Here is an 18,438-nt window from a genome sequence, read left to right on the forward strand (position 1 = left end):
GGGCTCCCTGGAACTAAGCCAAGTAGTTCCCTACAGCAGGGACCAAACACATGACTGACATGACATAAAATTATTACGTCTGGTATTTTGAACTGAAGAAACTCCAACCACTCCATCCAACCTGAACAGTTATGCTTTAGAACTACTTTGTTATGACACAGATCCTTGGTCAAATGCTGCACTGTATGGACATAGCCCATGCCAAAGACACGATAAACCTGAAGTGGGAGGATGGGAGCCAGAAGACAGAGATCAGTGTGGGTCTGGGGCTTTCTTCCCTGTGTGCTCCACAAAGGTAGGAGAGCCATACCTGGAGCTGTCTAAGAAGGAGTTGGTCCTTAGCTTATTCTGGGGTTGTTCAGCAAAACTCTTGTCTCCTGCCCAGATAAAACATCCCTCACAATGCAGAGGCCTACTTCAACAACAAAAGTTGAATGACTTTTTTGTTGGATATTCTGTACTCTCACAAGTGAAGGCACAGACTCTAGCTCCACTTGACTCAGTACTCTATTGAAGTCAGTATAAAAAGCAAAGACATACTTTGCTCTGCAAGCATCATTCCTGTTACTGCCAGCTATGCTGCAGAAGGTTCATCCCAAAGTATCTCAAACTTTTGGAACCCAGCTGGAAGGTGGCACAAAGATTAAAAAATAAGACGAGGAAAGATGAGTTCCTAGTATTTTGGCAGTATTAGCAGTACGTGAAGGTCATCAAAACTAGTAGATCTGTTTAAAACTATTACAAGAAGCTGGCAAGCAAACACAAGTAAGTCAAAAATACACAATCTTTTACTGTTTCCTAATTCAGATAATAGCACAGACAATACTGCTGTGCTGCTTGATGAAAAGGGCAGTCCTGACATTCCTTTTTATTGGTTATTCGTGTATCTGTGCTTTGTTCTTTTGCTGGCTTTTTTTGCAAGCTCCTGCTCTCTGTAAATCTTTCCAAAGCCAGAACACTTTCCTTTTTAATACCTTTTCTTAAAAGTTCTCTCTGCCACATTGGTTATAAAGAATCCTTAATATCACCTAGGTAGTTTGTGTCCTGTAACCATGGCTTCCCCATTTTTCTTTTTACTGTAACAATGCATTACCCATAAACTATGATTAAAAATGTAATCCTTTTGCTCTGACAGCTACCTAAATATATCACACAGTGTTCATACAATAGGGAAGAATTCACAACCGCATCTGCAATACAAATAAAAAATAAATTATAACTATGAATCAACATAATGATTGTATATTCAATATTCACTAGTAAGATGTTTACTTGCCTTCATATGCATGTTTAAAATTCAGCCACATTTTTGTGTCTCACATTAGCTATAGGGGAAAAAAAAAGTTAGCTATTATTAACATCTCAAAGAGAAGCATTCAGAACTTAGAAAATGTGAGAATTAAGGTTGCTGGGGAAACATTCATTTCATTCCATTGGGCACAGGCATTATGATACACAGCTTAATTCCACAGTCACACACTTTGTTTTTTGTAGGTTTCCTGCCTCACTTCAGTCCTCCCAGGTTATGTTGCTACAGATTATTGGTTCATATTGTTCAGCATCTAGAGTGGTGGGGGGGTTTTGCAATCCAAAGCCTAAATCAGACATCCAAAAAAGAACTAATCAATCCAAATAGTTACATTTTAGCAAATTCTAGATAAACTAAAGATGGTTTTGCTACAGGAAAAAAAAATCAATTGTCTTCCTAAATCTTCCTAATAAATGTGCTCCTATCCCTGCCTTTAATAATAATATTAATTAACGAGAATAAGAGGAGTGTGAATAATCATGAGGAATTTATATTAGGGAAAAAAGAACAGATATGGTTGCTAGGGAACTAAGGAACAGGCAGGAGGCATTAAGGAGTTTCTCACCTCCAGGTCACCATTGTGACTCTGACCACTCCAGGAGATGCTCAAGCGCTCCAGAGAAAAATGCCAGAGTCAGAATTAATGGAGGCTAATAATGTTTACTCTGACGACTATCTTACATTAAATAAATTAACAGATTGCCACACTTCCAACAGCAAAAAGATATTAGAAGCCTGCGACAGTCACCATACTTAGATAAAGACTGCAGAAGACCCAAGTTACTGTTTCTTTCTGGATCTTTCTTCCAGGGCGTATATGATATCAGCACATAGGAATTCTTCCCTCGGCCAGATGTCTACTGCTACAAGACGAATTGACTATAGAATACAGCAAAGATACCATAATCCAGCAGGATAATAAAAATGAAAAGAGGAAACAGATGACAAGTGATGTTTTAAATGCCATTTAATATTCCTTTCCCTTCTCACAGTTCCCTCGATCACAGAGAAGCCACCAAGAGGTACAAATAGCTGCAAAATCCAGTCTTTCAGCAGGGAGTCTTTCTGCTGCTCAGCTATTCAACAAGAACTTCCAATTGTATTTTGGGTAGGATGTCTGGATAATATATATTTAATTTTCTGTAGTCATAAAACAGGAAAACAAAAATGAGAAGAAACTACTGGTGACTTTCTAAAGACCATTGCTGTAAATGAGAAAGTTTTAAAAGAAAGCCCTACCAGGCTGGCATTTCATAAGAGGCATCATATTTCTGCATCCTAAAAGAAAAAGATAGTGAGGGGAACCATCAAAGATGGTTGCAATGTTTAATAGAAGTTTTGCCCTCAACTCCCTAGTAATATTACCTGATTACCCTGCAATGAAGAAAATAAAAAAATCGCACTCAACCACACATTCAGGTCTTGTTCTTCTTGTTTACTGTATCTACATTTTTTTTCACATTGCTCTCCATTTTGCTGGTGACATGACAATCACTAATTGCTGATCTGAGAATCATTAACCGAATTTATACAAAAGAGACAGGACTACCAGTACCTATTGCTATTCTTGACTGAATATCAAAAGCTCTGAAGTTTTTTCAAGTCTGTTTCCTTCTGACTGCTTTTCCTAGAGCCTTGCTTTTCAACTGTTTTATCATCTGCTGCACAAATCCTCTGACTTGTCAGTGGCAATTCTGGTGGTAACTAAATCATCCTGGTGACCTAGGAAGCAGAGATTCACTCTCAAGAGCCAGTGTTCATTTAAAACCAGATTGAATCCTGAATTGGTGAGCATAGAAATCCTCCTGGAAAAATGTGTCTATTCCTCAGGTTCAGTCCCAAGGCCAGCCCTGTCTATCCAAACAGGAGATGCAATGATCGTTCCCACATGTGCTGTGCTGCCATCCAGGATAAGGGTTGTCACTGCAGCCTTTGCTGACTGGTACATATCGCTGGCCAGGGGTCTATGTACAAATCACAAACAGGACAGGACTGCTAGGAACACATCTTGAGCTGTTTTGGTTTCCAGCATCAGTCTCATTACATGGTTATGACAATGGGAAGATGCCATCAGCTCACATCCCAGGCAGCAGACCAAGAACTTTACGTTACCACTTTAAAAGTTTTTTGACCAATCACACAGAGCAAAAGCACATTGACAGTAATTCTATCCACCCACCATAAGTACACATACCTTTGGTTAAAACAAAGCTTGCTTATTTTGAATACAATACCTGCTTGTAAGCTTTAAAACACAATGCACAGAGCTCCATTATTAAGCTTAGAACTTCCTAATGTCTCACTAGAAATACTTTTCTGCAGCTTAGGGAGTTATTCTAGACAAGCATTAACACACAGACCATTGTTCTACTTGTCCTTACTTTTCTACTTCTTACATAACTTTTCTGCTGACTTATCTTATGGCTACTGCTCAGCTCTAATCACAGTTCTGCTGTCTCTGAGGCCTGCCTTTTGCAGCTCTCCCAAAACCCTCTGATTTTAAGGATTCCCACAGTACATCTTTCTCCCATACTGCCAGACTGAACTGCCCCTTTCAGACTAGATCTTGTAATGGGTCACTGTATGGTGAGGAGCCAGACACCACTATTCAGTGACTCCTTGAGGAATGTAAAATTTGTCCTTATGCTTAAAGCATAAGGGTGGACAAGCAGACCTGGACTCACAGATCCAGCCTAAAATACCAGAGAGCTCAGTAGCAGTGATGATGCATGTTGGTCACTCTGACAAGATGAAGTGTCAGTTCATATTAAGGTAATTTTCCAAGAGCTGAAAATTGATTACATATTAATGAAACACTTATTAGGGCAAATGACAAACCTAGACTATATTTTTTAAATATAATTAAAGAGACATTCCTGCAGCCCTTCTGCTCCCCATGCTACTGTCACCATAATACAATCAGGCTACAAGGCTGAGCAATCACAGAACACTCCTGTTAAGTTTAGTTCATCTTCCTGAGCAGAGACAGTAATTTCCACTTCCTCTACAGCACAGCACAGAGATTAACTAGAATTGTGGGGAAAATGTAATGTACTTGTAAGGTAAAATGTAATGCACTTGTTGGATTCTAAAAGAAAGAGGTAGAGACATTATGAGAGCTAAGCCTCGCACTTCTGTAAAACAATTTTGTAAGTTTTATTTATTAGCTTTAGTTAATAAATATTAGCTATTAGTTTTAGCTTTTTATTCCTGTTTTGAATATTAACAAACTCCTTAGTAAACCACCAGCTGGCACAAGGAGCAAGAAATCACAGCATGGAAACAAAGTCACTTGAAGCCTGCCCTGTACCAGATATTTATTTGCACACACTAGGGATGCCAATTTAAGAGCTATTTGCCAATACATTCTCTAATGCTTTCTGAGCAACACTAAATGGAATGTTTGCTTTATACTCCATGGATATTTTAATGCATGTGTAAGAACAAGTAAGCACCTTTAAAAGCCTTCTCAGGGGAAGAAAAAAATATAGAAAATAAGAAAATACAAAAAAGTAAACTGTGTCTCATTGTTTTCTGTATTTGGGGAAGAGGTCTATTTGTTTCTTTTGTGACTTGCTGAACAGCAAAGAAGCTATTTCAATGTCAGTGGGTGGAAGACCACAAGGGTAAAAAGAAATGCCTCTCTGTCCTAATTCAGACCCTTTCTTAGCACTGCTTAAGTGATCTGTTCCTGCAGTGGGGTTAACCCTAACTGGTAAGATTGAACAGTCTGATTTTGTATTTTAAATGCTAAATGTATGCAAGATCTGCTATGGAGCCATAACAAGATCTTGCTTCTCCTTGAGGTGGGTGCAGGCACTGAGGTACACACTAGCACAGGGTGCTCAACACAGCTGACTCAAGGATTTTCCTTGAGCTACACAGCAAAGGCACGGAAATCTGAAACAAACACTTCCAACCTGTCAAACATGTTCAAAATAACATTCTCAAAATCACTGCCCACTTTCTCTCCTCACCCAGGACCACACACAGGACTGACACAAGACCAACAGGGTGCTGTTCCATGCCCTAACACTTTTGGCAAGCCCATGCACATGCCACACATCTCTGCTCTAAGTACCACACCTCTGAGTGTCCTGCTTGCCATGCTCAAGACCTAATTTTTCAGGAAAGCTGAGAATCTGATGCACTCATTCCCTTCAGTCTGATGCAGGAAAGTTGGCTTATGCCTTTCCATAATTCCACATCCCTACAAAAATTGTTGAGCTCAATTGTGCATAACATATTTCATATGAAAGGAATGGTGTTATTGAAGTACAGAACATACATATATGTTATTTCCAAAGCTGTGCATTGGAAGCACAAAGATCCAGACATACAGCACTATTTTAAGACTTTGAACATTGAAAACTAAAGTTTCTCAATAATGTACAGAAATACATGAAAGCCTACAGGCATTTATAAATAAGGCTTGGTCAACTCAAATAATTCATCCAGAACACCACGGACGTTAATTCTTATGATCAGCTCAGCTTTGACATATTTTCACCCATCAGGGGGATGGAGACTGAGCTGGAGGTAGAAATCATCTGGATAAAGAAAAAAAAAGAGTGAAACAAAGCAAGAAACTGATGTTAGAGGAGAATGCAGATCCAAGACAGGCACAGAAGAGCAGACAACCCCGACATATGGAGAAGAAGAAACAAAACAAGAATTTATCACTAAGTATGTGAAGAACATAGAGTCATGAAAGCAGAGGAGGAGCTGGAAGTGATATATGGTAAAAGGGAACATGTGTACAGGTAAGTATCCTAGCTTTGAGAACAATCTCAGGAAGAAAATTTTCAAAGTGAAAGCAGTCAGCAGTGAAAAACTTATAAAGAATAAAGCAATATACAAAAAACAGAGAAAAAAAAGCAGAGGGACAGGGGGAAAGAGCATACTACTACAGAAGAATTCTTGTCAAGAATTGGAATCTAAACCTTGACCCACCAATTAGTTTTACAGTGGCCACTATTGCCAAGTAGATATCAAACATTCATGCTTGTGAATGCACAAAGGCATTCACTCCCCACACTCCCAAAGCCTCTGAGATGTCATCTGTACTCTGAGTCAGGGAAAATGAGGCAAAATTGTGTGGTTGGCTACCTCTGGACTCAGAGGTAGTCAACCACACAATTCCTCCACTGCAAGAATATTCTAGCAGATAAAAGGATGTGAAACAGCAATCAAATTTAACAAGCTCAAGGCAAATATAGGAAATGTAATATAGGACAAGTTAAAATTATGCCTTTTAGGTTATTGTGATGAAAATTATGTGAAAAGCCAAACATCCTCAGAGTTTAAACAGTTTATGATGTTTCAAGAGCTTTAAAAGAAAAGCAATGCCTTTACAGCATACTAAGTTTTTCAAACATGCCAATCAAAGCCTCTCCATTTCAGAGTATTGTGATAATGGCTACTGAAAATTATTGAAAATATTTATGTGGAAATTCTGACAATAAAAGAAACTGAAATTCAGACCAAGAATTTCATTCCCAGTTTAGTTCACATCATGATTAATGGGTTTTTTGCAATTTTAGCATAAACATCTTTATTGTCTAGGACTGGATGTGGTTTTGATTCTGAGTTTGTGCCCTTTGAAAACTTTATAAAGCCCTTTGTATCTTGATACTCATTAGTACTTACTAGGGGACTAGGAATATCAGAGTGATCCTCTCACTCTTGCTTCCATGCCTGCTAACCTTCCTCCCACCAACCCTAACATCAAGTGTGTTGGGATTGATCTAAAAATGTTAACAAAAGGGTTTTATCAGCCAGGCCACCATCCACTTTTAAATTGAACACTTTAATACTCCAGTAGCAGACAAGACCCAGGAATTACTCAAATTAACCTGAGATTTTTATCCTAAAAGAGAATGCATGCAGACATGTCTGCACAGAGACCAAAGGATTACAGTGAGTTCTCACAAACAGGGATCCCACAGCAGTCTAGGTTTAGGGCCAGGAAGGGTAGCAAATGACTCCTCTTCATTGTTGGAGCTGAGCAAAGACCAAATAGCAAAGCAAAAGGAAAGAGACAAAACTCACAGCTGTGTATAACTAAAATAATTTTTTAAAATTTTGTAAGAAAAAGGATTTTATCTTGCCTGCTCAGTGTCTCTGGGAGATCCGTGGGCAGGCTGGAGACACCTTGAGCGCATTAGGACCTGCCTTGGAAGGGGTGCTGCATACTGGAAGTGTGATGAAATTGCCTGACAATCTCTGAGGACTTTGTAGTCTCACAGGGCTGAACAGCAAGGTGACAGAGTGAGGAGTGCTGCAGCTTTGGGACAGGCTGGTTTGAAGAGCTGTGTAATGCCACAGAACTCTCAGGGTGTCACGGGCAGCTGAAGGGACAGCATGACACAGCATGACACAATATGATGCAGCCAGGACTCAAGAAGGCCAAGAGAGGCTGTGCTGATTCCACTGCCACAGCTCTGCGGGGCAACCTAAGCTGTCACTTCAGCCCCTCAGCTCTGCTTAGTAGCACCTGGGTGCATTGGCAGATGATGAGGTGACCATGAGCCCACAGTGTGCCCCTGCTGCCTGTGATATCCTGTGGTACCTCAGGTGGGCAGCAGGTCAAGGGAGGTGACCCTGCCCCCCTACTCAGCCCTGGTGAGGGCACATCGGGAGTGCTCTGTCCCCTTCTGGGCTCGTCAGCACAAGGAACACAAGGAGCTACTGGAGAGGATCCAGCAGAGGCCACAAAGATGATCCGGGGTCTGAAACATCTCTTTTACAAGGAGAGACTGCATGTCCTCATGCACTGCTGGCCCTGTTCAGTCTGGAGAAGACTGAGAGGGGATTTTATTAATGCAAATAAATATATTAAAGGTGGGTGACAAGGGGATGGTGCCAGACTCTTTTCAGTGGTAGCCAGTGACAAGACAAGGAACAGTGTCCATAAACTAAAACACAAGAAGCTCTACCTCAACCTGAGGAAGAACTTCTTTATGCTGAGGGTGGCAGAGCACTGGAACAGCTGTGCAGGGAGGTCACGGAGTCTCCTCTCTGGAGACATCCAAACCCCACCTGATGTGTTCCTGTGTCACCAGCTCCAGGTGGCCCTGCCTTGGCACGAGGGTTGGACTGGGTGATCTCCGGGGGTCCCTTCCAGCCCTGATGGTTCTGTGAACCCGGAGGGAAAGATCTGTGCTGCACGCAGTGACGTCACGGGTGGCGGTTTGGAGAACGGTGACGTCACTGCTGGTGTCACACCACTGATAGAGCTCAGAGGAGGAACCGAGGGCAACAGGGTCACACCGGGGCTACACATCGACCTTCCCGCTGCTGGGCTGCCGCCTCCCGCGAGGCGCCGCTGTGACGCCATGTGGGTGTGACGTCACGGCGCATGGGGTGACGCCACCACGGCGCTGCCACCACATGAGTGCGGCAAGCCCTTACCTGCCGGCGCTTGTCGGCCGCCTTGGGGGGCATGGCTGTCCCTCAGTGCAGCGGACAGCCCTCGCCGCAATCCCGCGCCCGCCGGGCACGCCGGAAGTTGATGGCGGCAGCCATGGCAACGCGCCGGAAGCGGCGGCTGGACCCGGCCATTCCCCCAACTCCCCCCGCTCTCCTCTCGAGGGAGGAAATGGTACATCCCAGCTGCCGCTGCAAACAGCGCCGCGGCCCAGAGAGACTGACAGCAGGCCCCGCCCCTTGATGAATATTCAAATAAGGGCGGTGCCACGGGAAACGGAGCAGCTGGGCCACGACCTGGTGACCGAGCCCCTCCCGCTTTATGAATATTCAATGAGGGGGGCAGGCCTCGGGGAACGGAGTGACCGGGCACAAAACTGGTTATAGTGGTCGCGCCCTCGAATGACTATTCAAAAGAAGGCGGGGCCGCAAGGAGACCACCGTTCGGTCACCAATGACAGCGCTCCCGCCCGTCATGAATATTCATATATGGCGGGGCACTGAAGCCCAGCATCCGGGCCCCGAGCGCGGGACAGTGGCCCCGCCCTTTATGAATATTCAGAAGGGGCGGGGCGGCGGCCGGACCCGGAAGCGGCGCGGCTGAGTCACGGCGGCGGCGGCGGGGATGAGGCAGCCGCAGCCGCGGGCGGTGTCGTTGTCATTGTCGCTGTCGCTGTCCCCTCTCGGCGCCTGAGGAGCCGCCCGCGCCCGCCCGCCCTGCTCCCCGTGCTCCGCCCGCCGCGCTCGGCGCCGCCGCCAAGATGATGGAGGAGATAGACCGGTTCCAGGTGCCCGCCGTGCGCGCCGAGATGCAGCCGCTGGTGAGGGGCGGGCGGGCGGGGCCGCGCTGTGCCCGGGTTGAAATGACCCCGGTGCCGAGGGGGTCGCGCACACGCCCCCGGGTGTCGGCGCTGCGGGCGCGGCCGTGCCGCCGTTATATAACGGGGTGTCCTGGGCGCTGCCGCCATCCTCGCCGGCCCGGGGCCGCTGCTGTGTCATCCCGGGCCATCCTCTTATCCTGCCCCCCGCCCCGTCCTCTTCTTCTCCTCCTCCTCCTCGTCGTCCTCCTCCTCCCCCGGTGTGTCCCCGAGCGCCGCCGGTAGCAGTAGCGGGCGGGGGCAGGCGGGCGGCTCCGCTCCTACCGCGATGGAAACGCCGCTCCTCCCGGGGCATCCCGGGGTATTCTCCCGCCGCCGGGCACGGGAATGGCCCGGGGACGAGGGGGAAGGACCGGGGAGCCCGGTTGTAGGCGCTGAGGACGGTTGGGCTTTTAATTGACTTCTACAAGCTAGGTGAGGTCTGTGGAGAAATCGGGCGGTGTTTGTGCCCAGCCCGGGCTGGGAGCTGCGCGGAGCGATGCTCCCCGGGGATAGCGGAGCTGTACGGGGTCGGTCTGAAGTTACACGCGCTGTGAAGCCGCAGGACCTTCTCCGAGGATGGTTTTACAGCCTGCTCTCGACACCAAGCTGCAGCGAGGAGATGCTCATCTTGTGTAAAGTCCAGGTGTTCTGCAAAGAAACATCAGCTTCTCTGGGCCAACCCAGTTGTTTCGGGATATGATGGTGGATTGGGCAGCAGTGATAGTAAGCTTAGGAAACAGTTTCCTTCAACATGGAACAATTAGAAAGAAACATCGCCGTCAAATTAGCTTTGCTCACATTAAATGATTTGTATAAGGAAAGCAGTCTGTGAGGGTTTGATGCCGTGCCACCGCATGTGTTTTTCATACCAGGATGTTTTTTCACGTCATAGACACAATTATATTCAATTAATGAGCTCTGAAGAGCCTGACATAATGGTTACAATACTACATGGGACCCTGGGGAATCTTTCAGAGAAGGAAGTCTGCAGGCTCAGAGGACTTTGCAGATGTGTAAGTGGGCAGGTAGAGTGGTCCTGGGCTTTTGATAGCTTTTGAAATGGGTTATGAAGGAAGGCCAGCTGGCTGGCAGCCAGGGGAGATGCCAGACCATCATCAAGTAATGCAAGACTTCTATGAGCTTGTAGCTGCATTGCTCCAATGCCACGGGCTTGTTTGTGTATGTGTTGTGCCCCATCTGCCTGCCACAGAACTCTTGAATATGTTTGCCCATTTCTGTTTTCTACCTGGAAAAGGTTCTCTTGTGTGTTCCCCTCCCCTTACTCTCCCATCTTCCTCAGTCTCTGCCATATGAATTGTTGGGAAGGTGGAAAGTAGTTCAATGAAATACTTGCACTGTTCCTTTTGGCAGCAGGTGAGGATAGGTTGTTGCTAGGTTTGTGCCAGCACTGAAGCACTTTTGAGATTTCTAATATATCAAACCATATGTTATTTAGAGTTGGTGTAAACACAACCTCGGTTCCTTGTTGCAGTTAGTGTTTGTAAGAACTTGAGAGCACCATAAGTGTCTTGTGAACAGAAAAGCTCTTCAAGGTCTACAGACTCAAATTATCTCTCAGTGGCAAGAAATACATTTCTCTTATTGTGGGAGTGTTGATAAATTCTGAAAATATGCTTAGTTTGGGTTGCATTCTGGGTTTGGTTGTTTTTGTTTTGTTTTGTTTTTTGTTGCTTGTTTCTTTGGCTTCAAACCTTTGTGGTGGACAAAGAACTGTCCGTACAAGCTGATACAGGCTTGTTGCCTTCCCTACTTATTGTTGGTGTTTTTATATACGAGACTCAACAAATGTGACAAGAGTGACCATCTTTATTTGTTTAATTGAAGACATAGTAGTCAAAGTAGCAAGTGTGAAAAAGCTGTTGCCAGACAAAACAATAAATGTTTTCTGGAAAGTCTGTGATAATAGTGGAAGAGTGGAATTTGCAGATACATGTATGTTTGCATGGACATGAACCAGGCAGAATCCAAACAGCTTCTCTGGTCCAACCCATTTGTCTCAGAATATGATGGTGGATTGGGCAGCAGTGATAGTAAGCTTAGGAGACAGTTTCCTTCAACTTTAAAATTAGAAAAAATTCACAAAGAGCTTTAACACTTGCATTAAAAATACTCTGAATCTGTGCTTCAGGTCTTCAGTTCTTTTCTAACTACTGGAGCTCATAGTGAAACCTTGTGGTTTTGGGGGTCTTGAGTGTTCAGGTGTCTACACACACAGTTGTTGTGATTGGGTGTATAGGATTTTTCCACAGGCATGGAAATGATGACAGTGGTCTCAGAAGTAGGATGTAGCAAGTCTGGTACAGCATTTCTAGTGGTTTCTTCTGCTTTGTAGTTCCTGGTCTGTACTTTGCAGATAGGGACTGGATACTTGCAAGAATCCTTGCCAGTCTGGGATTTCTCATATTAGCTTGTTTGGGTGATGCAGTTCTGGCCAATGCTACTGCTTTGTGCCATTACAATTACTGTGTGTCTGTCACTCTCCCTCCCATTCTGTACTTTTAAGGTTGCGGTTTAAACGCAGTTAACAAATAAAAATAAATAAATCACTCACAGCCACTTGCTCACTTCCCTCCCACATCAGGATGGGGGAGAGAATCAGACAAGTAAAAGTGAGAAAACTTGTGGGTTGAGATGAAGACAGTTTAATAAGTAAAGCTAAAGCCATGCACACAAGCAGAGCAAAACAAGGAATCTATCCACCATTTCCTTTGGGCAGGCAGGTGTTCAGCCATGCGCAAAGAAGGGAGGGCTCCATTACACCTGATGAATACTTGGGAGGACAAATGCCTCCAAAATATCATCCCCAAACATCCCCCCTTGTCCTTCTTCCTAGCTTTGTATGCTGAGCATACGGTATGGAGTATCCCTGTGGTCAGTTGGGGTCAGCTGTCCCATCTGTGTACCTGCCCAACCTCTTGTGCACCCCCAGACTCTTGGCTGGTGGGGTGGGGTGAGAAACAGAAAAGGCCTTGATTCTGAAAGTGCTGCCCAGCAATAACCAAAACATCCCTGTGTTATCAATTCTGTTTTCAGCACAAACCCAAAACACAGCCCCACAGTAGCCACTGTGAAGAAAATGAACTTTATCCCTGTCAAAATCAGTACAAAAGTACAGAATAACCTTATAATCTCTGGACTTACTGTCTGCTTCCCAGTTAAAAGATTTCATTTCCAATGGTCTCAGGGAGAGATGCATCTGTCACTCTTTTCCACATCCAGAAAGCTGAAGTAAAAGTTTGTTTTTCACGTGCCACCTAAAAGTCACCATGGCTTGCCACTGAATCTGTGTATAAAAATAAATGTTTTTAAACGTTATTCCCTGCTAAAAGCAAACAAAGAAGGTCCCTTGCTTGATTTATAGAGTAAACACTAGATGAAATATTTTTTCATCCTGTTCCAACGGGAACAGGGTGTCCCAGGAAAGCGCTGTTCCCTCTGAGTGCTGGCCAGTGTGTGACAGGTCCTGAAATGAGGTTTGTGAAGGTAGGGTTTGCTCAAAATCCTGAACTTTGTGTTGTTGACCTGCATGCATGCTTTTGAATGTCTGTTCATCTGCATGGATAAAGTGTCATCTTAGCCTTTGATGTCTTTATACTGAACTCCAGGACAGCTGCTGCTGGTCTGCCTGGAAACCGTCTGACAGGCCTCCTGGTCTGCCCATCTTCAAAATTAAAAGATTGGCTTCTCTTTGGCATTTAGCAGCTATATCTTTCTTAGAACACAGTCTGAAACCTTTCTGAACCCTTCCGCCCTCCAGACCTGCCACTGCCACTTGCACTATTTATTGATCAGCTGTCTGTCAGGGGTGATAGTACACTAATGTCTGGTGTCTGCTGGCAGCACATCCTGACAGTAACCAGTGCTTTATTTACAGAGCAGGGACAGAGAACCTGACATGACTTCTTGCAAAACTAAGTTCTTTAAAGCTAAAATATGTCTGGTTGGGGAACATTGTCTCTTTGACAGCCTTGTCCCACCAAGGTCTGTGTTGGCTTCCCATTGCAAGGCTAAGGGCAGCACCCAACTAGTACAGGCTGGACAAAGCCTACCAAGATCTCTGGTTGCTGCAAGTTTCTCTCTGCTGATAACAAGTCAGGTAGGGATTATGTTGCAGGGCTGAGAGGCATTTGGCCTGCAGGTTGCATGTTGGCCAGGTCTGTCATATGTGCCCTCCAACACTTCACATTGGATGCAGTGATGTGAAATTAATGAGGTGGGTAGTCATTTTCTTCCTCTTTTCAGCTTGTTTGGATAAGCATTGTGAAGTCAGGCAAGCTGGCTTGACTCTGTGTGACCTCTGCAAATGTGTTTTGAGAACTGCTGGGTAACTGATGTGCACCCAAAGGGGAGGTTCAGCACAAGACTTAATGAGACAGAGTTGCTATGTGCAGATGGAGAAGATGGCATACAGTACCTGGTAACCTGGATAAACCTGGTTAAATATCATCCAGTTGTCAGATGGGATGAGGCCCAGTGTTTCAAATCTTGGAGAGACACGTTACACTGCATATTTTGATGTTGTGGTACAATTCTGTACATTTTCATTCTGGAAAAGAAGACAGACTGGTAACTGGCACTTGGTCACATTCATGTCATGCCTGTCCATGAAAATTGAACTATTTGTTCTGATCCACATTTCTGTTCCTGTATATTGGTCACATTTGGCTTCTGTTCTAAAAGTGTCTGCCTTTTCAAATTAATTAATCAAAATCAAATTAAAAATCAACTAATTTACAGGGTGTTCTGTTTACTCCTAATGTTTTGTGTCACGTCATCCTTATAAACATAATGCAAGCTCAACTGCAGGAATTCTGTTCTGCTAAGATTCTGTTCATTTCCAACTCGATCTGTTGTGATCCTTCTGCACTCACAGAAAGGTCTCTCTGCTGTAGCTGTTGGGTAGACGGTTATTTCCAGATAAAATCAATTCAGGGTTTGCAGGGATGTGATGAGGCCTGAAATTCATTATTTCTGGGACACTTACACTTGGTAGATAGCTTTCTTGGCTGATGGAGTTGGTATTTGATGTCTTAACTTCCAACTAGTCCATTTTTCCTGGTCTGTTGGTGGTGATGCATTTGTTATGATAATTTGTTTTCTAGCAAGTTTTTTGCTGGGAATGTTTCCTAACATAAAATTCTTATTACAGTGGTAGATATTAAAGGGAGAGATAGATGAAGGGAAACTTGCACAGTGAGCATGCTGCAGACAAAAAAGAAGTAAAATTTCCTTTGAAATAAGAATGACTGGCCCTGTAGTTGTGTGTAGAGACATCTTTTCTTCAGCACTGGTGTCTCACTGCACACTCTCCCTGTGATTTTTAAATCTGTGTTTTGGACTGTTACCGAAACTCTTGCCAAACCCTTAGAATTTTTGTTAAAATGAAACATACTGAGCACAGTGCAGTGGGGTTGTATCTTGAGTCTGTTGGAACATGGATGCCTCCCAAGCCTGTGTCTCTTGCATGCACCAAGCCCTGGATGGCATGTGATGGCAGAGTGACAGGTGACAGTGTTGGATCACACGTTGCTCCTATAGATCAACACAGGCAGTTTCTGTTCTTAGCACTAAAATGAAAGTAGAGTAAAAGAGCTTTTGCTTACATGGCATCAGTACCACTTTTCCCAAGAACGCATCTGTCGAAGTGCAGCAGCTTCAGTGGAGCTTTGACACAAACTTCTAAGACTTTGGCTCACTTTCTGAAAACAGCAGGAATGCAGTATTTCAGTTTCCTGGTTTTCAGCCCACATGAAAAATGGGAGCTCTTTCCAGAGAAATTGGGCTGGTGGTTCCTATATCTCAATCTGAATCATTGTGCCTGGCCTGGTTCCTTGCCAGCAGGGGCCTCAGGCTTGTAGCTCTAGTTATGATGATGACAGCCAAAGTAAGGGTTTTGTTCAGCCAAATCCTACAGTGATACTGCTGGCTCTTCAGCTGAGATGCCAAATCTGCACCAGTTCTGAAAGTGTAAAATTTTCAGAAATTTTGAAGGTACAGAAGATGCATTTATGTACAGCTTTGTTTTTTAACATCAAAAGAGAATAAAAATAAATTACATTATCTACCAGATAGTTCGTTTTTTTAAAAAATTGTAATTTTAGTCAGCAGTGTGTATGAGTGCTTGGCATGCTTATAAAATCTGCATTCTTTATTTCTGCAAAATACTGCCTATCTCACCTTAAGAAAGTTGTGCTGCATACTAAGATCTCTCTGTAAAATGAGGAAAATGAAGAACAGAAAACCAAAAGTAACTAAAGCAAAATGAAATGCTCTACCTGTAGGGCTTATAAATAGCATGTTAATATAACATTAGTTCTATAGTGCAGGTACAGAAATCCCTCATTTTTCTAGAAGGAAAAAGCTCTAAAATGAAAACGTCATCCTTATATATATTCATTATAACGTAGCCCAGGGGTTACACAGCTACTATTTTGTAAATGCTTACAGTACATGAGATTTGTAATGTTGCAGGTCTATGGGTCCTGAAAAAATTGATTTCAGATAATGCTGCTTTTAGTTATACAGCTTTTTTTGATGTGCTGTCATGTCATCTGTAACAGTGGCCTAAAGATGGCCTCCCTGAATACTGCAGTTAGTTGGGATTCTGTCCTATGTCAGGCCTGAGGTGCAGAGGTACAGGAACATTTTTGTTACCATCCCAGGCCAGGCTAAAACTCCAGCAGTAATCCAGCACATGCTCCCAAAGGAAGGCAGTGAGGGATGTGCTGTTGTGTCTGGAGGATGACCTGGCAGGATATGGGAGTGTGTTCTGGCTGGCACTGTCTCTGCAGGAACATTGCTCCTTCTTCTCTACTTCTTTGTATAAGTTCTGACTACAGTTGTTCTGTCAGTCATATTTGGAAATCTTCTTCTGAGTGAAGAAAGGTATTTAATAGGGGGCAGTGAACTCTATGAACAATTAAATCTGCACAGTCCACTCTTGGGATTCTACCATCATTCCCAAGAGCTTGTTATCTGTGGCGTGATGTTAATACCTACTCAGACTGCAATTTTTGCTCCTGATATAGCTGTGTCCTTTCTCTGCCAGTAGGTAGTGGCAGGTCTGTAAAGAGACAAGATGAGGAAAATTCCAGGGTGAGAGAGAAGAACAAGGCATGCTTTAATTTCTGCAGGACTTCATTCCAGGAAAGCCCTCAGCTTACCAACAGGGCTGTGACCTGTCTGGAGGTACATTTTACTTTTGGTGAAATTGAAGCCTGAACTTAATAAGGATAGAGAAGGAGACCCAATACCAGTTTGGTCTGTGGGCTAGATGATTAAAAGTTGGCTAACAGCAGGACTTCTAGTCAGTAAGTGACAGTGGTGTACCTGTTTTTTAAGACATTTTAAGATCTTGGCTGGAGTAGTTGCCTTTCAGCTTCTACGTAGATCAGTTATTTGTCACTTTCTATAGGCAGTCTGTAGAAATGTGTTTCTCCTCACACTCACACATGCCATACATCTTCAGTGAGGTCTTGTGCGGTTTTGAGTATAAGGTTCCTCCAAGGTTATTCTGTATCTGGCACTATAAAATTGACATTGTAGTGATGCAGCCAGTTGCCACTTCTAAATCCATCAGTTCAGCTCAAAGCCTTTGTAGTCTGAACCATTATTCTTTGAATTTTAGTGCCATCTTGTGCAATGGATTAGTGTCCATTTTGTGGTAAGCAGTCAGACGCAAACATTTGTTTCATTGGTTTGTCTCTGAGTATTACTGAGTCAAGAGTGAGTGAAATTGTAGGTGGAAATTTGCTTGATTTTGAAGAGTAACTGCTAGCAAATCTGCTGAACTTTTGGACACATCCATCACCAATTCACAGGATAGCAAGGTTTTATCACAGCAGGAAATTTCTTTACAAAGAAGTGCTCTCCTAAATATGTGCAGAGTATTCAGGCTGCATCCCAACTGCTTTTACTGGGCGAGTTGCAGTCATCTTAGTTGGGGACTGAGAAAAGTGTAGTTTTAGTAAAGTTCAAGGTAGCACATATTGATTTTGTTGAGAAGAGCCCTGGCTCTCTAAAGATGGATAAGACCTTATTTCCTATACAGAAGGGAAAAGGGAGGGTACTGTTTGTTTCATCTTAAAAAGGTATTCCAGCTGTAGTGGCAAGCTCTCTACTGGGGATGCAGCCTCTGCTGTGAATAAGTTACATTGTTAGAACATATTTAAATTCTTCCTGAGCCAGCTAATTTCTACTGCGTAGAACAAAGTCTTTGGCTATCAAATAACTGGCCACCAAGTGACTCCTGTAACCCAGCACCATCTGCCTACCAGAGTACATTGTTTAGACTCTGTGTGCAGTGCTGAAGCAGGTAGAACAAACATACCTCAGCTCTCTCCTCAGCACGCTTCCAGAATAGTCTGTGTTAGAGCTTATCTGAGGAGCTGCTATTTTGTTCAGCATCCAGAACCATCAGACATGGATTGTTCCTCTTTGGACATGGTATGGTGTCTTGACTCCTGCTTGTCTGACACTGCTTTTTCTTAGTTTCTTTTCAGTTTCCTTTCTGAGCCAAGTCCCATTTGTACAAGCACCTGTCTTTTGGGCTCTGCAGCGTTCAGTCTAATAATCCTTCTCCTAAGCCAGGCAGAGCAGCAATATTCTAATGATCATTTCTCTCTTGCGTGCTTTACTGATCGCATGGGAATGTCAGTTAGTGATTTACTACACCCATACCCAAGCAAAATGTTTACCTAGGTTATTTCTTGTTTCATGTTTTTGTTTGTATGTGGCCCTGGGTGAAAACCAATCTTGGCTCTTGCATCAATGTCAGAGTTGCTTATGCTGATCTAATTATTGTTTCCTTCCCTATTCCCT

At 43.8% G+C, this 18,438-nt stretch overlaps 2 protein-coding genes across 4 annotated transcripts in view; one reads left to right on the forward strand and one right to left on the reverse strand.

Moving 5' to 3' along the window:
* The window catches only part of DNAI1 (dynein axonemal intermediate chain 1), a 138,397-nt gene extending 129,523 nt beyond the window's left edge, over positions 1 to 8,874 (reverse strand). The window contains exon 1 of the mRNA XM_071425701.1: positions 8,723 to 8,874. Within this exon, the coding sequence (XP_071281802.1) occupies positions 8,723 to 8,755 (33 nt within the window). The 5' untranslated portion in view covers positions 8,756 to 8,874. The remainder of the gene's footprint in view (positions 1 to 8,722) is intronic.
* A 417-nt stretch (positions 8,875 to 9,291) lies between these two features.
* Positions 9,292 to 18,438, forward strand: part of FAM219A (family with sequence similarity 219 member A) — a 92,996-nt gene continuing 83,849 nt past the window's right edge. Inside the window, exon 1 of one of the 3 annotated variants that reach the window (XM_071425704.1) lies at positions 9,292 to 9,558. In XM_071425704.1, coding sequence (XP_071281805.1) covers positions 9,499 to 9,558 — 60 coding nt within the window. In that variant the 5' untranslated portion in view covers positions 9,292 to 9,498. The remainder of the gene's footprint in view (positions 9,559 to 18,438) is intronic. The other 2 variants (XM_071425705.1, XM_071425703.1) reach the window with 2 other exon arrangements.

Source organism: Agelaius tricolor, unplaced genomic scaffold (assembly GCF_023055355.1).
Source record: "Agelaius tricolor isolate 1412-34295 unplaced genomic scaffold, bAgeTri1.0.p SCAF_4, whole genome shotgun sequence".
NCBI classification, from domain to species: domain Eukaryota; kingdom Metazoa; phylum Chordata; class Aves; order Passeriformes; family Icteridae; genus Agelaius; species Agelaius tricolor.